At 45.6% G+C, this 25,878-nt stretch overlaps 1 protein-coding gene across 3 annotated transcripts in view; it reads left to right on the top strand.

The window, feature by feature from the left end:
• Nucleotides 1-24,693, top strand: part of aarsd1 (alanyl-tRNA synthetase domain containing 1) — a 37,123-nt gene extending 12,430 nt beyond the window's left edge. For 2 of the 3 annotated variants that reach the window (XM_038778921.1, XM_038778922.1), the window contains 10 exons: nucleotides 1,219-1,378; nucleotides 2,432-2,489; nucleotides 4,432-4,588; nucleotides 9,154-9,270; nucleotides 10,562-10,692; nucleotides 13,541-13,607; nucleotides 15,202-15,293; nucleotides 21,898-21,952; nucleotides 23,183-23,277; nucleotides 24,090-24,693. In XM_038778921.1, coding sequence (XP_038634849.1) covers nucleotides 1,219-1,378; nucleotides 2,432-2,489; nucleotides 4,432-4,588; nucleotides 9,154-9,270; nucleotides 10,562-10,692; nucleotides 13,541-13,607; nucleotides 15,202-15,293; nucleotides 21,898-21,952; nucleotides 23,183-23,277; nucleotides 24,090-24,228 — 1,071 coding nt within the window. In that variant the 3' untranslated portion in view covers nucleotides 24,229-24,693. The remainder of the gene's footprint in view (nucleotides 1-1,218; nucleotides 1,379-2,431; nucleotides 2,490-4,431; nucleotides 4,589-9,153; nucleotides 9,271-10,561; nucleotides 10,693-13,540; nucleotides 13,608-15,201; nucleotides 15,294-21,897; nucleotides 21,953-23,182; nucleotides 23,278-24,089) is intronic. The other variant, XM_038778923.1, reaches the window with a different exon arrangement.
• The last annotated feature ends 1,185 nt before the right edge of the window (nucleotides 24,694-25,878 follow it).

The raw sequence follows: 25,878 nt of genomic DNA, 5'->3' as shown, positions 1-25,878 counted from the left end.
CCTTTTCTTGCTTGCAGTCTGTTTCTCTGCTCCTCTCTCTTTTAACTTAACTGGGAACCTTTCCTGTTCCTGTCCTCTCTCTGGCACTCTTCTGGGAGCTCTCCCCATTCCATTTCCCTTTGGGACCTTTCCCTGTCCCCTGCCTTGGACACTTGTTGGCAGTGATGTGCCGCACCCCATCTTATGACCCAGGCTTTTCACATCATTTTCATTCATACACTTGGCCCGAAGAAACTGCAGAACTGCGCATGTGCAGCCCATTCCTGTCCTGTGCATGTACAAAAGCTCCGAGGTCAGGTGGCAGTTAAAGTTCCTGCTCTCAACGAGGTACAAGTAGTTTTCATATCAACCTGCCCCCTAGACCTTGCAGCTAACTTTGGAATTGCTGATAAATTTAAAGGGTCTACTTGACTACTGTAGCTGTGGAGCTAGATCATCTTCAGATCTGTATTTTGTTGTTTCTTTCACTTCCTGCACCTCGTGATACACGAGGTGGACTTTCATCTGTTACCTTAGTAAGATTCTGGATCAAGTCGCAGGCCTGTCTCCAGAGGCTTGTAGCTTTAAGGGCACCACTCCGCATCAAACGTGGCTGACCAGGAGTCTCTCCCACTCTTACCACCAGCCATTGGCATGTTGGAAGGATTTTGCAAGTTGATACTCAGCCTATTGGCTGCGCGATGAATGCACCTTTCTTAGCCATCCTGGGGTGGGACTTGAACCCGGAGCGTCTGGCTCAGAGACAGGGGAGCTACCCACTGTGCCACAAGACGTCCATTTCAGATCAGTGAGCACAATCCTGAATAGAGTCTTAAGCTTAATCATAAACTGAGTTAGCTTTCATTTGAGGCTAAGTGAGCCAGGAATTTTACATGGGGGCCACTCAGGTTGATTGTTTGCAGCCTGTATTAAAGGGAATAAAATAAACATTAAATCAGCGATAGAAAGAATGTGCTGCCGTGTTCTCTTGTGACGATCTGACTAGGATGAACCAATGTTGATCTGATAGGGGAACCAGCAGCTCGAGGTTCATGATCATAGTATAGACTTTAATAATGTAGATTGGTAAAACAATTTGCATTTGGTGTTTGAATATTGCAAATGCTTTAAATATTGGTAGAATTGAATTTTTGCCTGTGCTCAAAGCAATGCAAGTATATATATATATATATATATATATATTTTTTTTGAAGACTTCATACAATTTATTCCTTAAAGCCAGACGACCGTGGGTTCATGAATGACATCCCTGTGTTACGAGTGACACGACGTGGGCCAAAGGCTATTCACTTTGTGCAGTCGACCTTGGAGCCTTTGTCTATTGTTCAGCTGAAGATTGATTGGGAAAGACGATTTGACCACATGCAGCAACATTCAGGTACTCAATTAGCCCTTTCATTATGACTCTTTAAGGTGTGTTAGGTTTCTCTTGAATGAATCACTCATTTTATTGCTTCAAAGCGGGAGCATCCTCCCTTCCCCCCGTTATGAAGATCTCTTTTTATCAAGGAGAAATTCATTTTGCACAATTCTTTTAAGCTCCAAATGCTGATTATTTAACAGAGCTGGGCTGCTGTCACATTTTGACCAAGTCAAAGCTGATATCTCAACGGGACTGATTAGTTGCATTGTTCAGTAAATTAAATGTTATCTATGTTTATACTCCTCTGCTGCCTGGAACGCACACAGACACACATAGAAAACGTTTTGCTCAAATTACATGCATTCCATGTTTGACCTGTATTACGTTGGCTAGATAGAGAAACTGCAGGACCCTAAAATTTTCAGCTGTTCAGGCTGACTCCTGAATAACTCAACAGGAGGATCTCATTGGAATGACTCTAGCTATGCTGGGTGTGGGCTAGTACTGATGTTTCTGGACTGGCAGGTTGGGGATCCCATATTACATAGTCAGCATAAGGGAGTGGCGAAGACTTTGTGCATATTGGAGTTGCCAATCCCCAGGCTTCCTTTGGGGCCTGACCACGCCAACTCCCGTCTCCCCATCCCCAGTTTGACTCGGGACCCACTGATGGTTGTGAGGCCAAACACGGATGTAGGCAGAGATTGTGGCTGTGGCCGCCATTTGGCCAGCCAAATGATGTTCTTTCTCCTGAAGTGACCTCTAGTTTTCTGAAGGAAGTGAAATGTCAGATCCTTCCCCGATCCTGTGAACAATAACAAAGTACGTGTGAGTGTTTGGTTCCGGCACATTTCAACGATTACACCGTGAAGCCTTCACTGCTGATTTTGCAGCCTGTGCATTTTTTAGAAATGTTCTCAAATTTTGGCCTGATATCTTCTAATTACTTAACAAGCCTTTCAGTTTCTGAAATAGCTTTTATTTATTCCAATTTCATTTTCACTTTTGATGATTGGCACTTTTATTCAAGAATAAATGTGTATTTTTTTTAATTAAATTTTATTTCAGGACAACATTTAATTACAGCCATTGCAGATTTGATGTTTGGTTTCAAAACAACCTCATGGTAAGCATAGAATTATAATAAGAATTATAAATGTACAGAACTATTTCTTGATTACACCTATATTATATTTTCCCTCCTGTTCATTGTGAGGGAAGACCGTTCGGCCTGTCTGGCGTATTCAAATCCAGAGTTGGTGACAACTTTCTTGTGCCAATTAAATGCTTTTCTACTTTAAGGAACAGCAACTTCCTTCTTCAACGATGGTTTCGTGGTCATCATTATTTTGATTGGATTCAAATTTCACTTTCTGCCGTGGTGCCATTCAAACCCAGGTTCAAGTATTACCTTGGGCCTCTGGCTTACTAGTCCAGTGACAATACTGCTAAGCTGCCGCCTCTCAGATCTGCTTCTCTGAATAAAATCAAACCCTGCTCCAAAAATTTTCCTAACATTTAATTCCCTTTCTCAACAGATGTTGATTCTGCTCCCTTATTAAAGGTGTCAAGAACATTCCAAGACTACTTCCTCCTCTAAAATAAAGACAGCAAGTGCTGGAAATACTCAGCAGGCTTGGTAGCGGGGGGGGGGGGGGGAGGAGAAGCAGAGAAACAGAATTAACATTTCAAGTCGTATATGGCGCTTCTGTGATATTTTACTTTTATTGTTCCTTTACAAGTTTTGACTCAAATGCCCACCCCACTATTCTGGGAGATGTAGATTTATTTTCTTGTTCTCCAATCTTGGCTCTGAGTTGGCCCACTAGTCTTGCGCTCAGTGTCCAAATCAAATAGCTTGTTTACTTCAACCTTATTAATGCCTTTCATTATTTATAAACCTGAATCATGACTCACCTTGGTCTAATCTCCTGAGGAAAATAACTTTGATCAGTGAAGCATTTTTTAACTGCCTAATACCCTATGGACTAGCACTGCCCGAGTCAGTGTTTTCTGAACCTTTATCTTTAAAGTTTTATTTACTTATCTTGCTCCCATTGTGACTAGTGTGAGAACTTGTGGGATGGCAAAAAAAAAAGAGTTTTCTAGTGGTAATCATGTCCCAGCCACCTGTAGTGCAGCAAAGGTACAGGTAAAATGGGGCCAATTTTAAGGGGATTGTGGTACAAGGATTTAGAAAACAAACCTTTATCTTTGGTTCTGATGAAAGGTAACAGATCGGAAACTCAGTTGCTTCACAGATGCTGCCAGACCCAGTGAGTATTTCCAGCATTTCCTGTTTTTACTTCTTTATCTCTCGGATGTGGGCTTGAACCCAACTCGGTCTGATGGAATAAAACATCACCCCTTTATTTGGTTGAGATAAGACTAGAGGGGTCTCGGCAATAAAATAACCAAACTTGACACTTGGGGAAAATCGTTACACTTCACATTGCAGATGTTCTTCAGCCTGATGAGCACAATTCCCTTCACAAAAAAAAATTATTTTTAGGAGAAACCTTTTAGAAACCAGCCAGCACATGGTTCAGAGCACTGGGAGAAACACACTTTCACTTTTGAGAAATAAGGCTTTCACAGCCAGAATACATAGTGATTTGAGAGAGCTCTTTTTCTGGCAAGTTTATAAGTACTGCATATGAAAACTGCTCCATCAAACCTGGCCCATAATCGTGATATCTGGGGCATCATATCTGGACATTTCCTAATCCTCATAGCCATATTTTCTGGAGACAAAAACCCAAGGCCAATAAGGTAAAATAAAACTGTAAAATTCCCCTCAAAGCCCCTGAGACGAGCACAGTTCAGGCGGTTACATGGACTATGCGTTTATTATATGTTAATTGGCTTATCTCTTCTATATGATGTAACCTTTGGCCCTGTCAGAAAACTGGTCCAAGTTCCCCGTAATTACATCCAAAAACAAAATAAAATATTCCAGTAGTTTAGGGGAACACAACAAAATGTAATTGATTTTCCAGGTTTGGAAGTTGCGCTAGTGCGCTGGAATCTATCTAGCAATTTGGGACCTTTAACGTTTGTTTTTGCAGGGAGCTGGGCCGGCAGCGTAGTTTCATTGAACTGGACACTCCTTCTGTGACTGGTGAGCAGGTTGAAGCTCTGGAGTTAGCAGTAAATGAAAAAATCAGGGAGCACATACCTGTCAATGTGCGAGTTGTAACTGTGGATGACCCAGAGGTAGAAAAGGTAAATGAAGATCAAGGGACATTTAGTTTACAATATTGATACCGTGCTTGCCTCCCCCACACCCTTCCAGCTTCATTCCGGATATCCAGCGTGTGCAGACTTAATAATTTAGTTTGGGGACAATGGCTACCACTACCTAGCCCAGGTGCAATGTGAGTCTAGGCACTCTGTGTCAGAAGGCTATTGTGTAAAGCAGCACAGCTTGGCTTAATCCTGTCCTCATTTGGACTATTCAGCATTAGTCAATGATCAGGAAAAGAAGCCCTGGTTGATTTTACTCTTCACCTTGCCTGTCCCATGGATGGTCAGTGTGTGAGACACTAACTAAAACTAAATTGACTTGGAACTGTTTAAATGAATGATGAGTGCGGATGACCAATGAATGATTTAGTTCATTATTGGCCAGGGCACACCCATATTAAATAACATTTATCATTAAAATGCAATTCGATGCACTAACTCAACCCAACACACTATTTAGGATCTGGAAGGCAATGTAACTCCAGAACACACTTTTTTGGAATTTGTGTGGTTTTACATGTTCCATTATTGGGAAGCACAATGGCAGAAGAAAACTTTAGTCAAATACATCTAGATTAATGACTAGGTGAGAGTGAATGACAGGGTTATAACGCAGGATCAAGTAACACCTTAATCTTAGGGAGCCAAGTCCAAGGAGCTTTAGATCGTATTACAGCTCTTGACTCACTCCAGTTTGGCTGTTGAAGATGAGTTCATTTCTTTTCACAAGCATGAGATGATGGGCAGCAGAGTGTGTTAGTATGTGTGGCTGCCTTGCTGTCATGTTGCTAGTCCCTATATCTCATGACAAACCTGGGGGTGTGGCACCAGCTCCCATGGTGTACTTTTGAAATGGTGTGTGTCTGGCGGGCCAGTAATAATGTAACATTTTGCTGCTGTGAGACTGAGATTAAGGATGTACTATGCACGTTATCACTGCTGATGCTCATTCATTTGCAGCCTTAATGCTGCTGTACTTGCTACTTATAGAGCAGATTTATTACTGGAAATGTCACCTGAGTCTTAGATGTTGGGGTTTCCCACTTTGGGCACATTTTATTTGTGGAAGGGACTGTATCTTCAGATCTTTTATTTGTTTTCATCCTCCCCTTGTGTTGCTGCAATATCTAGACTCCACAATGAAAAACTATTGTGGCTGGAGCCACTAATGTAGCCACATTTTCTATAGATGAAGATTTATGCAAGTGACTGACTAAGAAGACATGAGGAGGGGAAGAGTGAAGTTGCTTGCATAATAAACAGGCCTAACACAGGGAGGTAGGCGGGCATCAAATGTTCCATGTGCCTATCCAATATCCGCTTGAAAGTTCCTAAAGTGTCCGACTCCACTATCACAGCAGGCAGTCCATTCCACACCCTAACCACTCTCTGAGTAAAGAACCTACCTCGGACATCCCTCCTACATCTCCCACCCCGAACCTTATAGTTATACCCCCTTGGAACAGCTACATCCACCCGAGGAAATAGTCTCTGAACGTCCACTCTATCTATCCCCCTCATCATCTTATAACCTCTATGAAGTCACCTCTCATCCTCCTTCTCTCCAATGAGAAAAGCCCTAGCTCCCTCAACCTTTCCTCATAAGACCTACCCTCCAATCCAGGCAGCATCCTGGTAAATCTCCTTTGCACCCTTTTCAATGCTTCCACTATAATGAGGTGACCAGAACTGCACACAATACTCCAAATATGGTCTCACCAGGGTCATGTTCAGTTGCAGCACAACCCCACGGCTCTGAAACTCAAGCCCCCTGTTAATAAATGCTAACACATTATAGGCTTTCTTCACGGCTCTATCCACTTCAGTGGCAACCTCCAGAGATCTGTAGATCTCTCTGTTCCTCCACATTCCTCAGAACCCTGCCATTTACCCTGTAATCCAAATTCCAAATTGTCCTACCAAAATGAATCACCTCGCACGTATCATGATTAAACTCCATCTGCCATTTTCGGCCCAGCTCTGCATCCTATCAATGTATCTTTGCAGCTGACGACAGCCCTCCACCTCATCCTAATAATAATGGGTCAGTTAGGCCTGTTATTGGGGCCAATTGGACCCAACTAACTAGCAGCTCCAGAGTGTGAGACCTCTCCCCAAATGAGGATGAAGAGGTCCCACTCTGCCCTCGTCATTATGCCCCTTGGCGTTTTTTGCTGCACAGCGGGTTGTCACGGAGACTCGGCGTGTCAGCTGCACGCTGATATAGTTTCCAGAGTTTGTGGGGGGGGTTTGGCATCCAGTCGTGCCATATCATTCAGTCCTTTAATCTCTGAAGCCTGTACCTTTCAGTTTCAATAAGCTGGATAACATGTTTCACCTCGGGTCAGTTGTGTGTAATATTGACTCTAACTTTGCTTTTGGCAGCAAGGTAACTGCACTCTTGTCTGATCTTAAAGAAAGCTGCCCACAAAGGTCTAGCCAGCTTTGTGGTGTGGGTTTCATCTTTACTGGTGTTAATTTCATTATGCCACTAGCCATGGGGAACCTAGTGCCAACAACAGTGATGTCATCAAGCAGAGTAAGCAGCTAATTATCTGGCATTAAAAATATTCCTAGCAAAGCAGGATGGAGCAAGCAGGCTTTATCGTTCACTTTTTTTTATAACTTTACAGAAAGTACACACAGGACTAAGATGGAAGCTGAAATATAAGCTAAAAATTATTATTTTTATTATATTGAATGTCTGCGGAATTTTTTTTATATCCTAGATGGAGATATTGGAGTTTTTCTGGGCCGTAGGGATTGTTAGGAGTAACTATGACGTGCGCCAATTTAAAAAGAAACATTTACATCTTATTTAACAAGACATGTTTTTCAAGGGTTTGTCCATTGCGACTGATGGGTGTAAAACGTAGGTACAGACAGGTACAGTGATTTATCATTGGTTTCCATCTGCAAAGATTTCAACTCTAAAAAGGGTGCAGACGCAGAGGCGCCTGGGTGTGTATGTGCATAAATCATTGAAGGTGGCATAACAATTTGAGAGAGCTGTTAATAAAGCATAAAGTGTCCTAGGTTTTAATAGGGGCTCAGAGTACAAGAGCAAGGAGGTTATATTGAATTTGTATAAGACACTAGTTGGACCTCTGCTGGAGTATTGTGTCCAGTTTTGCATCCTGCACATGAAGAAAGATGCCAAGACATTGGGCCAGAAAAGATTTGCGGGAATGGTGCCAGGGATAAGAAACTTCAGTTGCGAAATAAATAGGATCTTGGGACTGTTTTTCTTCAAGAAGAGTGGAGATTTGATGGAGGTATGTGAAGGGTCTGTAAGGGGTAGATGGGGAGAAATTGCTCTCATGAAAGGATTGAGAACAAGAGAGCTCAGACTTGAAGTAATTGGCAAAAGAACTAAAGGTGACATGAAGAGCCTGGGACTCTGGAGCTGTGAAGCAATTGTGCTATCCACAATGCTATCGTGCATTAGGTGTTAGTGAGGCAACACCTGGAATATCGTGTTCAGTTTTGGTCTCCTTACCTGAGAAAGGACGTACTGGCGCTGGAGGGTGTGCAGGGAGATTCACTAGGTTAATCCCAGAGCTGAAGGGGTTGGATTATGAGGAGAGGTTGAGTAGATTGGGACTGTATTCGTTGGAATTTAGAAGGATGCTGGGGGGGGGGGGGGATCTTATAGAAACGTATACAATTATGAAGGCAATAGATAGGATAGATGCGGGCAGGTTGTTTCCACTGGCGGGTGAAAGCAGAATGAGGGGGCATAGCCTCAAAATAAGGGGAAGTAGATTTAGGACTGAGTTTAGGAGGAACTTCTTCACCCAAAAGGTTGTGAATCTATGGAATTCCTTGCCCAGTGAAGCAGTTGAGGCTCCTTCATTAAATGTTTTTAAGATAAAGATAGTTTTTTGAAGAATAAAGGGATTAAGGGTTATGGTGTTTGGGCCAGGAAAATGGAGCTGAGTCCAAAAAAGATCAGCCATGATCTCATTGAATGGCGGAGCAGGCTCGAGGAGCCAGATGGCCAACTCCTGCTCCTAGTTCTTATGTTCTTATGAAATGCACTGTCTGAGAGATTGAATCTGGGCATTTAAACACAAATGTTTCTATTTTCTGAAAAGCAAGAATGTGCAGGGTTACAGGGAGAAGGTGGGGGAATGGCACCAGGCAAATTGCTCGTTCAATGAGCTGGTGAAGACACAATGGGCTGAATGGCCTCCTGTACTGTAACAATTCTGTAAACAGTGCATCCTGTGGGGAACAACTTCTGGATTTCTGTGTTTAACTACACGTGCTGACGGCAGAAGTTTTGCAAAGCTTTTGCAGCAAATGCTGACAGTTTTACCATCATTACGGCAAAATTAATTGCTTCAGTCAGTTATCCATATTTGTTTAATAAAGAAAGCTGAACTGCCATCATATTTTAGCTGTAATGGGATGACACAAACACCCGAAAGTGCGCTCTAGTTTTCACAATGTGCAAGGCCACGGGAGGTCTATTGTCATAAAGATGATCAGAACGTTTATTGATCTTTTGTTGCTTGCAACAGTAACTATTTGCTTTGTAGGTGAGAAGTCGGGGTTTACCAGATGATCATGCAGGCCCAGTTCGAATAGTCGACATTGTTGGAATCGATGCAAATATGTGCTGTGGAACACACGTATCAAATCTCAGTCACCTACAGGTGAGGATCTGGTAATATGTTTCCGTGTGCTCTCTGTATAGGTAGCACAGTTGCATAGGGTTAGCACTGTTGCTTCACAGCGCTAGGGTCCCAGGTTCGATTCCCGGCTTGGGTCACAGTCTGTGCAGAGTCTGCACGTTCTCCCTGCGTCTGCGTGGGGTTCTTCCGGGTGCTCCGGTTTCCTCCCACAAGTGCCGAACAACATGCTGTTAGGTAATTTGGACATTCTGAATTCTCCCTCCGTGTACCCGAGCACACCGGAATGTGGCTTTTCTCAGTAACCTCATTACAGTGTTACCATAAGCCTACTTGTAGCAATAAAGATTATTATTATTATAATGTAGTAGCAATTTACTTGAAGACAAGAAGGAGCAAATTAATAAGTGTATGCTTGTGCTTTTAACGTTCTGGTCCTTTGATTTCATTTCACACCAATGGAGATAAATTTTCCTTCAGAGTTTTGTGCATGGTTTCAAGTGTAAGGATTCACAAATTTCTCCTCTTGTGCTGCCTCTATTTAAAGAGTGCCATTTTCATGAGCAGCCAATTATTCAATCTGGAAACCCAGCTGCACATTTTAGTACCAAGGTTATCACCAAAGGGAGGCTTTAGAACACCAGACATTCCTATTATTTATCGCCCTCGAGTCTCTGAAGCTCCGTACTGGGAATTTGCTCTGATTTAGGGCTTTACTGATCCTATACCAGTGATCACTTTGTTCACTGTTACTTTTCTAAAACCATTACTGAATGTTCTGTAAATATTGACCATACCACATTCGGGCTGGACTAATTGTTCACAAACCAATAATGGGCAACCAGAATAACAACTACCCATGAATTTAACTTTCCTCCAACGAGCAGAAGCTTTGCAATCTGACGCATCTTTTTCTCCTCAAAATGAGTTCACTTTCCTGCTACAGGGAGTGTGGTCAATGCTATTTTATTTAGAAGCAATTGGGCATAAACTAGACAAGATTTATACATGTATAACACTTAGAAATAAAAACAGACTGATGTTAAAAAGAAAACTCGGGGTCAGGCATCATCTGTGGAGAGAGAATAGTGTTAATGTTCCACTTGATAACCTTTTGGAACAGACCTAATGGAAGAAAATCAATCTGAAACATTAGGCGTGACTGAACTTGGTTTAATACCACCGTGCTATTACGTCATCCTCCATTCCCCTCCCCCCCCAGAGCCACTGAGCTGTTTCGAATAATCAAATATAACTTTGGGCAGAATTACTTTGATTGTGGCCTTGATAATCTGTGTCTTGGTCTATTGTTTAGGCCATTAAAATTTTAGGGACAGATAAAGGAAAGAAGAACAAAACCAACTTGATTTTCCTGGCTGGCAATAGAGTGCTGAAATATGCAGAGAGAAGTTACACAGTGGAAAGGGCTTTAACCACCCTTCTCAAGTAAGTGGAATGCTTTTCCTGGAATTTCACAATGTAACGCAGCTGAAGTCACTTTTGTACTGGTCTGTCAATAGAATTGTACCCATTTCCAAAACCAAAATTGATAAGTAACGATGGAGTAGAAAACTTATCGGCTCTGAAATATAAAATTTGACCAGTTCTGTTAACCGTTTATATCCTGATATTATCCTGACATTACAGCATTAAGAATTTGAATATATGGGGCGCGATTCAGCAGACCTTCGTCAAGAAACATCCCGCTATTCCACGCCACTTTGCCATTTCTTTTGGCCTCGGGAAATTCTCCGCCGAGGACGTACTTTAGAGTGATTGGCTCGCCAGCAGGAAAGGCTCCTCGCCTATCGGGGTGCCCCGATCTCTCTTCCACGCCCCCCCCCCCTCCACAAACTTGGGGAGGCCCTCGGGAGCCCCCCACCCCCACCTTCTCTCCACCTGTTAAGGCCACCCCCCCGGGCCCGAGCTCTGGCAGTGCAGAGGTGCCAGCGGGAGAGCCAGGGCGCCACCCTGCCCTGTCCCCGACCTCCCAGGGGTCTGCAATGTCCTGAGAGACGCTCGCCCCACCCCCCTCCCCCCAATCGCAGGTGGCGTTGCGCCTGGTCCATGTTTGTGTGGATCAGTATTAGACAGCGCCCTGGTGAGGTCCCCCAGGCGCGTCTGTTGAGTCCTGTGTGCCGTGTGAATCTGGCGAACGTATATTTAACTGAGCTGAATGGCTCTTTTATATATGCTGATCTAGATCATGTCCAGTGAAGGCAAGGTCCAAATTGCGACATCTCATGAAATTCTATTGAATCTCACGAAACGTTTTGAGCGTCTCAAATCTCGCGAGATTCAAGGGCCTCGTTCCGGCACCGAGTCGGGCGTGACAAGGCTGCTGAATGCACCTACGGTTTATTAGTGAGAACAGGTAATGAGTCTGCGCAACTTTGGTTCATTTTGTTGAACGTGAATGTGTTCAGGAGGCTGAGGTCTGATTATATCTGCAGCTGCTTTTAAATCATAGAAATAGGAGCAGAGGTAGGCCATCCAGCCCTTCGAGCCTGCTCCACCATTTGGCCTGATCATGGCTGATTCTCTATCTCAACGTCGTATTTGCATGCTCTCCTCATACCTCTTGACACCTTTAGAATATATAATTCTATCTATTTCCTTCTTAAGTGCATTCAATGACTTGATCTCCACAGCCTTCTGTGGTAGAGAATTCCATAGGTTCTCCATCCTCTGGGTGAAAAAACTTCTCCTCGTGTCAGTCCTAAATGGCCTATCCCGTAGCCTGAGGCACTGATCCCTTGTTCTAGACCCCCCAGCCAGAGGAAACCACCTCCTCGCATCCAGTCTGTCTAGCCAGCCAGAATTCTGTACATTTTAATGAGATCCCCTCTCATTCATCTGAACTCCAGTGAATACAGGCCTAGCTGACCCAGTGTTTCTTCATGGGACAATCCTATCATTGCAGAAATTGTTCTGGTGAACCTTTGCTGTACTCCATGGCAATCCTTTCTTGGGTAAGGAGACCAAAGCGGCATGCACTATTCCAGCTGCAGTCTCTGCAGCTGCATTAGGACATTCTTGTTCCTGTACTCCAGTCCTCTTGCAAATAAAGACCAATATACCATTTGCCTTCTTAACAATTGCTGTATCTGCATTCTTCCTGTCAGTGACTGGTGTACAGGGGCACCAAGGTCCCTTTGCATGTCAACATTTCCCAATCTATCACATGTAAACAACAGGCTGACATTCTGTTTTTCCTTCAGAAGTGGATAACTTCACAGTTATCCATGCTGTGCTTCACCTGCTATGTATTTGTCTGCTCACTCAACTTGTCTAAGTCACCTTGAAGCTTCTTAGCATGCTCCTCACCAACCACATTCCCACCAAGTTTTGTGTCAACAGCAAACTTGGAAATATTACATTTGGTTCCTTCATCCAAATAATTGATTTATACTGTGAACAGCTGGGGCCCAACTAGTCATTCTACTGTCTTGTTTCCTGTCTACTAACCAATTCTCAATCCATACCAATATATTACCCCCAATACCATGTGCTTTAATTTTGCGCCCAAACCTCTTATGCGGGAACTTATTACAAGCTTTCTGAAAGTACAAATGCATTACATCCACTTGTTCTCCCTTATCTATCTGTCTAGTTAAACGCCCTCAGAAACTCCAGTAGATTTGTCAAACATGGTTTCCCTTTCATAAATCCTGCCCGACATGATTTCGCTTCACATGGGCAGGTCTCAGGACCACAATCGAGGTGCAACTCTTGGGTGTTAGTGTTCCAGTAGTGTGCATTGCAGCATGCAAACCGTTCACTGCTCGACCAGGGAGTCTGCATAAAGTTCTGAAGCCAAAGCTGCCAGAATACATTTTCCAGTTCATAATCTATGTACTGTCATGTCTTCAGAACACGGTTATCATTACACAACAGGGCACTTGTTGGGGGACAGTCAAAGCAGCGTCTTATCGGGGAGGTCTTTTTAAACAGGTGTCTTCCAGGTTGCAAATTCCTACAAGGTGCCCAGCTTAGATAGTAGTTGGTGTTGACTAAGCAAGACCCATGTGTCAGGAAGTATTGCAATGAAACATTGGCTTCCAGAACGGGCTTGTGATCCACTTTACGAAAGTATCTTAATTGTATTTTTCTAAGCTCTGTGTCGGGAGGGAGCAACCCAAATCAAAGTAGTCAATTCATTTCTGTCTTGACAGTGTGACAAGAATGTCTTGTGCACTGAAAAACATTGATGTGTGACATAGAATCCACAGAAAGTCTTTTTTAAAAATTCAAGAGTTTGGTTGCTGTGAATTTTGTTCATTCATCTTTACAGGAATGGCCCAGAGGAACACGTTGAAGCTGTGGACAAGTTGCAAAAATCTGTCAAATTGCTACAGAAGGTATTTCTCATATTTCAGTCTCATTGTAAGAATTTTATTGTTAACCAATATAGTGGTCTAAATAATGATGAATTAACTACAGTGAAAATGCTCTTTAAGGAAGCTTTTGAGGAAAATAATATGTTGATGAGAGGAATGGCTAATGGTGCTCTGTCAGAATATTTTGAGATGTAAGAATAATTTACACCTAGAAATGAAAGCTCTCGCAAAGGTTCGCTATCATCCAGTTCCAAAATACAACAGGCAGAAGAATACCATTTCCATGTGATAATTTAGCAGATAGATTAACCTTTCCTTTAAAACAGATGAAAGAAGAATGTTATGCTGATACTTTAATATTTGTGTATTGATATCAGTAACAGTAATTTTCAGGCTAATATTTCAAGTTTTGCATATTACAAAATGGCTACTGAAGATGTCGGTGAGCTTAGCAGTAAAGGCCCTTACCAAATTGACATCCTTTGGGTGTTACCTGCAACACAACAAATTGATTTATCACTTTACCTCTTTATAAGGCACAAAGGAAAACTTCCTCCAAAAGTACAGTTTCAGGTACTGGTGATGGGTTTAGCTGTAGATTTATATGGATTTGAGAGAATTTGATCGAAAGGGGGATGCCCACTCCAGCAACTGAAGTTTTGCACAGGTTGCAATACTTTTTGTGAAATTTTAAATTGCCCCTACTCACCAAGATCCAGATCATTAATATATATCAGGAAAAGCAAGGGTCTCAATACTGACACCCGGGGAACTTTCGCTACAAACCTTCCTCCAGCCTTAAAAATATCCATTGACCATTACTCTCTGCTCCCTATTATTCAGCCAATTTTGTTTCCACATTGCTACTGCCCCTTTTTATTCCGTGAGCTATAACTTTTCTCGCCAGTCTATTCATAGAATTTACAGTGCAGGAGGAGGCCATTCGGCCCATCGAGTCTGCACTGGCTCTTGGAAAGAGCACCTTTCCCAAACCCACAACCCCACCCTATCCCTATAACCCAGTAACCCCACCCAACACTAAGGACAATTTTGGACATTAAGGGCAATTTAGCGTGGTCAATCCACCTAATCTCCACATCTTTGGACTGTGGGAGGAAACCGGAGCACCTGGAGGAAACCCACGCACACATGGGGAGAACGTGCAGACTCTGCACAGACAGTGACCCAAGCCGTGAATCGAACTTGGGACCCTGGAGCTGTGAAGCAATTGTGCTAACCACAATGCTACTGTCCTGCCCCCTATTGTATGGCACTACATCGAATGCCTAAGTCTCAAGTACACCACATTACCCTTTTTGTCACCTCCTCAAAAAACTTCAACATATTAGTTAAACATCACTTCCCCTTTAGAAATCCATGCTGCCTCTTCCTAATCAACCCATGTTTTTCCATGGACTACTGTATGTATGCCACTGTACTGGGAATAAAGCCTTTGTAAAATCTGTCTTCTAATCATGTTAAGCCTTTGTATTCTATGGCTGTCACCACTAGCTCCACTGTAGTTGTGTTTATTTTATTTTGAACTCTGTTGGGAAAAGTTAAACCCTTGGGCGGAACTTGCACATAATATGTTTTTCTTTTCTGTGCTCTGCAGAACAATCTAAGCCTGCTTCGGGATTTGGCTCTGTTAACAGCAAACAGCTTTAAGAGTGATCCAAACAAGGGCAAGTTATTAGTTTTGCATAGGTGAGTAACTTGATATTCCGCCAGTATTCTTCATGCAGTATATACACCAATGATTGAGTTTGGAACGCAGCTCTTGTGTTCTTTCACTGAAAACAAATGGCAGTTGAAAAAAAAGGTAGCAATTTTGGTTATTTTACGTAAGCAATGAATTAAATTGAGCGCAGGACACACAACATGCTCATCTTTACTTGCAACAGGAAAATGCATGTGGTGGACAGAGATGTTCCAGTGATTTGTCAGTCAACATAAATCACAAGTAGATGGAAGGTTTGTCGATCTAAAATTGATTTTTAATGATTGTACAAATCCAATGTGCATCAAGAAGATTGAGACATCTTTTTGAACCAAGGATTTCAGCATCAAGACAGAAGAATGATTAGCTCTCTCATATACCTCCTTGAAGTTTCTTCTTCTTGGACATTCTTGTGCAGAGCAAAGCTTCATAAGGCTTCTCCAGCTGCAGTAAACAATCCATGTCCCATTTTAAAATGATTTTTGCTAGTTGGAATGCAAGTTAAAGTCAAGAAAAGTTCTGTTTTGGCCACTCAACTCTATTGTTCTGTGCTGTTGACTGGGCCACCCAAAAAATTGTGTGAACCCAGATGCACCCTTTCCACAGTGAGACCGTCTGTCTGTATGAAACCCAGTGTGTGAAATCTTCAGTAGCCTTTTGTCCACGTGAAACCTGATGCTGCACTTTCTCAAGGATTTCTCATGGCGGTTTTACAAATTAAGTTGTTTTGAAAACCAAAGACCTGTTTGAAGCTTTGCTCTGCACACTGCTGTTTAGCAGTTTAAATCACAAATTTTTATTGTCTCTGCAGTGTAGATACAATTTACTTCAATATATAGAATGGCGGGGCAGCACGATGGCGCAATGAGTAGCACTGCTGCCTCACGGCGCTGAGATCCTAGGTTTGATCCCTGCTCTGTGTCACTGTCCATGTGGAGTTTGCACATTCTCCCCGTGTCTGCGTGAGTTTCGCCCCCACAATCCAAAGATGTGCGGGGTAGGTGGATTGACCATGCTAAATTGCCCCTTAATTGGAAAAAATGAATTGGGTACTCTAAATTAATTTAAAAAAAAAAAAAAAATATAGAATGACTTAGCATACCACTTATCAAAACCTTTGGGACGCCCTGAAACATTTTGTAGCCAATTAAAATGGAGTCACTATTGTAATTCGTTCTTTAACTATGCTGCACATTACCTGACTTGGGAGTGTTTGATGCTGATGCCTAATGTAGTGTCTTGTTCACCAATGTTCTTTTTTTTTAGAAGGGACGCAAAGGCCGATACCCCAAATTTTGCAAGCCCCCGGCCCGGCTTAACCTGGGTGTTCACCACCTTTGACACCGTCCTCGCAACGCCCCTCCAGAACTCATCCAGCGCTGGGCGTGGTTTGCCGGGCTCACCGAACACCTCGCATATCTGTCCTCTACCCCAAAAAACCGACTATGCCTTGCCCCAGTCATGTGCGCCCTGTGCAGAGCCTTAAATTGTATCAGGCTAAGCCTGGCGCAAGAGGAGGAAGAATCTATCCTACCCAGGGCGTCCGCCCACGTACCCTCGTCTATCTCCTCCCCAAGCTCCTCCTCCCATTTACCTTTTAGCTCCTCCATCGAGGTCTCCTCCTCCTGCATCTCCTGGTTTATCGCCAAGACCTTGCCCTTTCCAACCCACGCCCCCGAGAGCACCCTATCCTGGATCCTGTGTTCTGGCAACAGCGGGAATGCCCTCACCTGCCGTCTTACGAACGCCCTTACCTGCATGTACCTGAAGGCATTTCCAGGGGGGAGCCCAAATTTTTCCTCTCAACGCCCCAAGGCTCGCGAACGTCCTATCTATAAACAGGTCCCCCATCCTTCTAATACCTGCCCTGTTCCAGTTCAGGAACCCCCTACCCATTCTCCCTGGGACAAACCGATGGTTCTCTCTGATCGGGGACCACACTGAAGCCTCTACGTCCCCCCCTGTGGCGTCTCCATTGCCCCCAAACTTTGAGGGACGCCGCCACCACTGGACTCGTGGTGTGCCTTGTCGGCGGGAGCGGCAGCGGTGCCGTCACCAGTGCTCTCAGGCACGTGCCCACACAGGACGCCATCTCCAGCCTCTTCCACGCTGCCCCCTCCCCCTTCATTACCCACTTGCGTATCATCGCCACGTTGGCAGCCCAGTAGTACCCGCATAAGTTAGGCAACGCCAGCCGCCCTCTGTCCCTGCTCCGCTCCAAAAACACCCTTCTCATCCTCGGGGTCTTCTTCGCCCATAGAAACCCCAAAATGCTCCTGCTGACTCGCTTAAAAAAGGCCTTGGGGATCAGGATGGGGAGGCACTGGAATATAAAAAAGAACCTCGGGAGCACCGTCATCGTCACCGACTGCACCCTACCCGCCAGGGAGAGCGGCAGCATATCCCACCTTTTAAACTCCTCCTCCATTTGCTCCACCAGCCTCGTCTAGTTGAGCTTGTGTAGGGCCCCCAGCTCCTGGCCACCTGGATCCCCAGGGACCTAAAACTCCTTTCCGCCCTTTTCAGTGGAAGCTCATCTATCCCCCTTTCCTGGCCCCCTGGGTGTACCACGAACAGCTCGCTCTTCCCCATGTTGAGCTTATACCCGCAGAAGTCCCCAAACCCCCTGAGGATCCGCATCACCTCCGGCATCCACCCCACCGGGTCCGCCACATACAGTAACAGATCGTCGGCATACAGCGATACCAGTGTCCCCCGTGCCCCCCGCACCAACCCCCTCCAGTTCCTGGATTCGCTCAACGCTATCGCCAAAGGCTCAATTGCCAACGCAAATAGGGGGGAAAGGGGGCACCCCTGCCTCGTCCCCCGGTATAGCTGAAGGTATTCCGACCTCCTCCGATTCGTGGCCACACTCGCCACCGGGGCTTCGTATAGTAACCTAACCCAACTGGCGAACCCCTCCCGAACCTCCTCAATATCTCCCAGGGGTACCCCCACTCCACCCTATCAAAGGCCTTCTCCGCATCTATAGCCTCCACTATCTCCGCCTCCCCCTCCACTGCCGGCATCATGATTACATTTAGGAGCCTCCGCACGTTGGTGTTTAGCTGCCTTCCTTTCACGAAACCCGTCTGGTCCTCGTGGATGACCCCCGGGACACAGTCCTCAATTCTAGTAGCCAGCACCTTCGCTAACAGTTTCGCATTGAGGAGCGAGATTGGCCTATACGACCCATGCTGTAAGGGGTCCTTGTCCCGTTTCAAGATCAGCGCCCTAGACACCGTCGGGGGTCGGACTCCCCCCTCTCTCGCCTCATTGAAAGTCCTCACTAGTAATGGGCCCAGCAGGTCTATATACTTCCTGTAAAATTCCACCGGGAACCCATCTGGCCCCGGTGCCTTCCCCAGTCCCTTAGCTAGTTCCTCCAGCCCTACCGGTGCCCCAGGCCCCGCCACCTCCCCCTCGGGAACCTCAGCCGGTCCAGAAACCGGCGCATCCCCCCTCCTCCGTCGGGGGGCTCCGATACAGCCCATCATAAAAGTCTCTAAATACCCCATTTATTCCCACCACACTCTGCACCATGTTCCCCCCTTTATCTCTAACTCCCCCGATCTCCCTCGCTGCTTCCCGCTTCTGAAGCTGGTGTGCCAGCATCCGGCTAGCCTTTATTCCCTGTATTCATACACCGCCCCTTGCGCCTACCTCCACTGTACCTCCGCCTTCTTGGTAGTCAACAGGTCGAATTCGGCCTGGAGGCTTTGTCGCTCCTTGAGTAGCCCCTCCTCGGGGACCTCTGCGTACCTCCTATCTACCCTTACCATCTCCCCCACCAGCCTCTCCCTCTCTCTCCTCTCCTTCCCCTCCTTGTGGGCCCTAATGGAGATTAGCTCTCCCCTGATCACCGCCTTCAGCGCCTCCCAAACCACCCCTACCTGCACCTCCCCATTATCGTTGATCTATAGGTATCTTTCTATGCACCCCCGGATCCGCCCGCTCGCCTCTTTACCTACCAACAACCCCACCTCAGGCGTCACAACGGGCGCTGGACCCTCTCCTCCCCAAGCTCGAGGTCCACCCAGTGCAGGGCATGGTCAGAGATGGCTATGGCCGAATACTAGGTCTTCCACCCTCGGAATTAGCGCCCTGCTCATCACGAGAAAGTCAATCCGGGGTTACGCTCTATGGACGTGGGAAATGAATGAGAATTCCCTGGCCCCCGGCCTAACAAACCTCCATGGGTTCACTCCTCCCATCTGGTGCATAAACCCCCTCAGCACCTTGGCCGCTGCCGGCCTCCTGCCCTTCCTGGACCTAGAGCCATCCAATGCTGAATCCAATACCGTATTGAAGTCGTCGTCCCCCCCATTCTCAAGCTCCCTGCCTCCAGGTCCGGGATCCGGCCCAACATGCGCCGCATAAATCCAGCATCGTCCCAGTTCGGGGCATACACATTCACCAAGACCACCCGCACCCCCTGCAGCTTACCACTCACCATCACATACCTACCTCCATTGCCTGCCACAATGTTCAGCGCCTCAAACAACACCCGCTTCCCACCAAAATCGCCACCCCTCTATTCTTAGCATCCAACCCCCAATGGAAGACCTGCCCTACTCACCCCTTTCTCAGCCTAACCTGGTCTGCCCCCCTCGGGTGCATCTCCTGGAGCATGACCACATCTGCATTCTGTCCCTTCAGGTGCGCGAACACGCGGGCCCTCTTGACCAGCACCTCCCAAACTCTCCATTCCCCCAGCAGCAGACCCCTGCCCCGACTCTCTCTACAGACTCCAGCTCCCCCGTGGCCATTGCAGCAGCAACCCAGCCCCCCTTTTCACAGCCTAATCCCACCTCGGGCCTCCCCTCTTCCAACCACCGACACCCACACTCTCACCAAACCCCCACTACCAACCAGAAAAGAACAAAGAAGAAAAGCAGTACCAAACAGAACAGAACATCCCCCCCCCCCAAAAAAAATCAACAATCACATCAATCTCCTATCGACATCTCCCCGCCACCGACCCTCAATCCAAGTCCAACTTTTCGGCCTGGATAAAGGTCCACCCCTCCGGCGTCTCGAAGTAGTGATGGCGGTCCTTGAAGGTGACCCACAGTCGCACCGGCTGCAACATTCCAAATTTCACCCCTTCTAATGCACGCCTTAGCCCGATTGGCCACCTCTGCGCTCCAGTCCTGGTATGTCCGGACCTCTGCATTCTCCCACCTGCTGCTCCGCTCTTTCTTTGCCCACCTAAGGACACACTCCCTGTCCACAAAGCGGTGGAACCGCACCAGCACCGCCCGAGGCGGCTCGTTGGGCTTGGGCCTCCTCGCCAGTACTCGATGGGCCCCCTCCAGCTCCAGGGGCCCCGGGAAGTCCCCCCGCGCCCATCAGCGTATTCAACATCGTGACCACGTATTCTCCGACATCCGACCCCTCCACCCCTTCCGGGAGACCCAGGATCCGCAAGTTCTTCCTCCTCGACCCATTCTCCATGTTCTCAAACTTTGCCTGCCATTTCTTATGCTGCGCCTCTACCTTCACCGCCAGGCCCAAGATCTCATCCTCGTTCTCCGAGGCCTTTTGCTGCACCTCCCGGATCGCCGCCCCCTGACCCTTCTGGGTCTCGAGCAGCTTGTCAATCGAAGCCTTCCTCGGCTCCAACAGCTCTGCCTTCAGCTCCATGAAGCAGCGCTGGAGAAACTCGTGCTGCTCCTGCAACCACTGCGCCCACGCTGCCTGGTCTCCACCCGCCGCCATCTTGGTTTTCCTCCCTCGCACTTTTCGCTGCTCCAAATCTACTTTCTTCACTGCTCCACTCCTGGTCCAGTCCACACAGTGCCGGGGAAATATAGCTGCCACCTTCCCACACTGGGAATCGTCGAACAAATGCCATTGGGGGCTCTACAAAGAGCCCAAAAGTCAGTTTCTGGCGGGAGCTGCCGAATGTGCGACTTAGCTCCGCATAGCTGGTACCAGAAGTCGTTCACCAATGTTCTGAGCCCCAAAATAAAGTTTTTAATAAAACATAATGGGAGTATTGCAGTGTGTACAGCGTGAACAAAAATCTATATTCTCATAACTGCCAATGTTTAACATCAGAATTTTAATGGGGATCAAGGATTATGAGAAGAAGGCATGAGAATAGGGCTGAGAAAAATATCAGCCATGATTGAATGGCGGAGCAGACCCGATGGGCAGAGTGGCCTAATTCTGCTTCTATGTCAGCATGGTAGCATAGTGTTTAGCACTGTAGCTTCACAGCGCCAGGGTCCCAGGTTTGATTCCTGTTTGGGTTACTGTCTGTGAGGAGTCTGCACATTCTCCCCGTGTCTACGTGGGTTTCCTCCGGGTGCTCTGCTTTCCTCCCACAGTCCAAAGATGTGCAGGTTAGATGGATTGGACCTGCTAAATTGCCCTTGGGTTAGATTGGATTGCAGGATTATGGGGGATAGGGTGGAGGTGTGGGCTTAAGTGGGGTGCTCTTTCCAAGAGCCGGTGCAGACTCGATGGGCCGAATGGCCTCCAGCACTGTAAATTCTATGATATTCTATATGTCTTATGGTCTTTATTGTAAATTGAGTTGCCATTTTAAAATTGTTATACCTATTTCTATTAATTTTATTTCAGAAAAGATGGCGACAATGAATTTATGAACATTATAGCAAATGAAGTTAGTGCTGAGGTAAAGTGCAACACCTTTTTATTTACGATGGCAATGTAAAATGGAGATTGCAAAATGCATTTTTATTATTCCACAGGTTCTTACTGATTTCATTAGTCTGTCATCCTTTTTCACTGCTTCTTATTCCCACTAATGTTTACCATTCTCATCTTTTGTTTTCATCTTGTCTTATTGTACTGCTGGCTCTCCAGCTTTTTGATTTGCTTCTCCCCTTGCTCCTCGTGTTTCTGCCTGTTCAAATCCTCTGCTGTTGCTTTCATTCCTTCTCGAATCATTCCATTGCTAACTGAATGTGCTGTGAGCTAACTATTCCCACTCTCCTGCTACTGTGGAGTTGATCTCGAGGCCTTGTGAGCTGATGGCCCCCAGTTTCCGATGTGACAAGTGCGCTAGTTCATTGTACTTTATTTCTCATGACGGAAGGGATCAGACATGAAACTGGTTTAGCTGTCAAAATTCATTTGTAATTTTCACAAGTAACCAGCACAAAACTAGCCAGAATTTGTCAATAATTGGAACTAAATAGGCAGCCCACTCAATAAGGCCACAGGAAAGATTGTTTCCCCAGCCTTAGTTGAAGTCAAAGGGCATTTTTGGATCAAATCTGTGGAAGTATGGTTGCACAAGTGGAAAGCACTGTGGCTTCACAGTGCCAGGGTCCCAGGTTCGATTCCCGGCTGGGTCACTGTCTGTGCGGAGTCTGCACGTTCTCCCCGTGTCTGCATGGGTTTCCTCCGGGTTCTCTGGTTTCCTCCCACAGTCCAAAGACGTGCAGGTTAGGTGGATTGGCCATGATAAATTGCCCTTAGTGACCAAAAAAAGGTTATGACATGTAAATTGCTTATTGTCACAAAGACTTCAAATGAAGTTACTGTGAAAAGCCCCTAGTCCCTGCATTCCGGTGCCTGTTCGGGGAGGCTGGTACAGGAATTGAACCGTGCTGCTGGCCTGCCTTGGTCTGCTTTAAAAGCCCGTGATTTAGCTTTAGGAGGGGTTATTGGGTTACGGGGATAGGGTGGAAGTGAGGGCTTAAGTGGCTCGGTGCAGAATCGTATGTCCTAAGTTTTCAACTCGTCCCTTCTGTCTCAAAACTGTCCAACATCAGACTTTTAGCAATGATGCCAGAAGTTAAAAGCAGAACACCAAGTTTTATTCCCCCGTATTGATAAACACAGAACATGTTCAGCACTTTGAAGCTCAACTACTGGTTTATTATTGTGTTTTCCTCAGGTCGTACTTCTGTTCCTCACAGTTGGTGATGAAAAAGGAGCAGGATTGTTCCTGTTAGCAGGTCAAGTGGATGCTGTTGAAGCACTGGGATCAAAGTAAGATCAATTTCCGTAACTGTTGAGGCAACTTGCAAAATGGCTGCTTTATTGCTCCTTGTAGTTTGGAAGATTTTATTTTTTACACAGTATTGATGGCCTATGAAAGAACATTTGGAGCTGATCATCTCGTAAAAGTGACTTTTCTGTAACTGTTGGTATTGCAGCTATGGTCATTTAGATTTCAGCACCAGGCAGTCTTGATACACAAAGCTAATACTCATATAATGAGGATCTATTTGATCTTGTTTGGGGTCGGGACATTTCGTAATGGCATTATCTCCCTCATGGAATAAAAATGTAACCTAATCCATTTCTCTGAGCAACATATGTTTTTGCTAAACGTGCAACAATCGAAGGTTTTTCTGGTTTGATCCTCCTAGTTGAAGGAAGCTGGAGATTGAGAGCCAAGGAACCAGTGGAAGGATTCTATGTTTGTTTTTATGGAAGAAGTGAAATAATTCTAAGGCGTTACAAGAGTTTTCTGGCTATGGTTTCAATTCCACACTAATTATGACACCGGTCAGTGGAGAGAATTCTAATTCTGCTCCAAATGTTCAATTCCTGGAGAGAAGGTGGAGTCAATTGTTTAAAAGGAAATGAAGCTTGGGGGAGGCAAAGATTGGTTATGCCATTGCATAATCAGAAACTTGTCTATCCTGCAAGTAGTGGAAACAGCGATGCAATGCCCATTACTGTTTATTGAGCAAAAGCAGTTGTGGGGAAGTAGGACAGCTTCAATGAACTTGGCATGAGAAGATATTCACTGACTGTCAACTGATTGGATGTTTTGGTTTGGCTTTCCAATGTAGGGTTTCTCAAATCCTTGATGGAAAAGGTGCTGGAAAACGGGGACGTTACCAGGGTAAAGCAAACAAGATGAGCAAACGGACAGAGGTGGAGGCCCTCCTTCAGCAATACGTCAGCTCACTGGACACAAAAGAAGAATGAGCACAGAGAATGAAAACTGATGTATACTATTGTTATCTTGCCAGAAGGAATTCTTCCCCGTACCCGTCTATTCAGTTAAATGTTTTCTTAACCATGCGTGTGCGCCCAGCAACTAAATTGGTGGCTCTGAAGGGAAGTGGAGTGAGATTACCTCTCCCAGTGAGTGTCTTTACTTTTCCTTGCCACGTTGGGCAGGCCCATTATTGAAGATTCAGGCTGTATTTACACTAAGTGTGAGGTCAATGTGAAGTAAAGCTGCTTTGCATCAACATGATGGCCAGTAGTATGAGCATACCCTTAATCACTCCGTTCACTAATGAACAAAGTTTCGAGTTAATCTGTATTTGGTGTGCAGCACGATAAATCCATCCTCTCTGTCTTGTCTTGAAATGCTTTTCAATTGTAAATGTAAAGGAATTCTGTTCATAGCAACGCTAACAAGAAGATTTAAAACACGATATGACACCCAGCTGCATAAGCAATTATTACGTCAGATGATAGAAAGCTTGGGCCAAGAGGCAGGTTTTAAGAGTCATAAAGGAGGGAAGCGCAAGAGTGGCATCTTCCCTGTGAACCCGCAGGGGGCAGGGATGGAGCTGAAGGGGAGGGGAGTGGGGGGGGGGGGGGGGGGGGGGGTGTGGAGACTACGGTTCAAGCAAGCCCAGACGAAATTCCGCTACCCGGGCATTTAAATAGCCCACAACTGGACGCGGATCCACAAATAGAACTTAACGAGTCTCGCAGAAGAAGTCAAAAGGGACCAGCAGAGATGGGGCGCACTCCCACTCTCCCGTGTGTGTGTGTGTTGCGGTTCTGGAATATGTAATTTATGAAGTGTGAAAACCCAATAAAAACACTTTAAAAAAGAAATAAAGGAGGGCAGCATGGTGAGGTGTAAAGGTTCAAAGGAGGGTCTTCTGGAGCTTGAGGCCTAGGCAATTGAAGACATGGCCATCAGTGGTGGAGCAGTTATAATTGGGGATGCAAAGAAGCCTAGAATTAGAGGAGCACACATCTCGAGGAGATTAGAGATAGGGAGAGGCAAGACCGTGGAGGGATTTGAAAATAACAATGATAATTTAATAAGCAAAATATTGAATGGCTGGGTGCCAATGTCGGTCAGTGAGCACCGGGGACACTGAGGAATGGAGCTACTGTGAGTTAAGGCACAGGCAGCAGTGTTTTGGATGACCTCCAGTTTACAGAGCGTAGAATGTGGTGGACCAGCCAGAGGTGTGTTGGAATATATTATATATATTTTTCAAATATACCCATTTAAATAGGAATTGATAGCGTAGGTACAAGAGGTTAACCCATATTCCGCCCAATAATTCTGCATGTTCGTATTTCACTTATTTCCAAGATCTTTTGTCAGGAATGTGATCAGTACTGCCAAGCAATAATTCAGGAGTCCCAACATTTCTGCTGATAACCTTTAGTTGCTGCTTACAGTAATCTTTCTAACCATTTCGAATTCTATTTGTAAACAGGCAAACAGTTAAAGTACTGATGAGCAAAGTGTGTGATGCCAACTGGGTGCAACCCCAGCATTGGGACTTACCCATGGGCAGGCAGCAAAGATTTGCAGAGGCAATCAATAGGGGAACAGGAAAAACAGAGTATTAATACAGCAGGATGGAGGAGGGAGAC

Source organism: Scyliorhinus canicula, chromosome 19, assembly GCF_902713615.1.
Source record: "Scyliorhinus canicula chromosome 19, sScyCan1.1, whole genome shotgun sequence".
In the NCBI taxonomy this organism is placed as follows: Eukaryota; Metazoa; Chordata; class Chondrichthyes; order Carcharhiniformes; family Scyliorhinidae; genus Scyliorhinus; species Scyliorhinus canicula.
The sequence above is the reverse complement of the archived record's forward strand: the minus strand, read 5'-3'. Positions and strand labels throughout refer to the sequence as shown.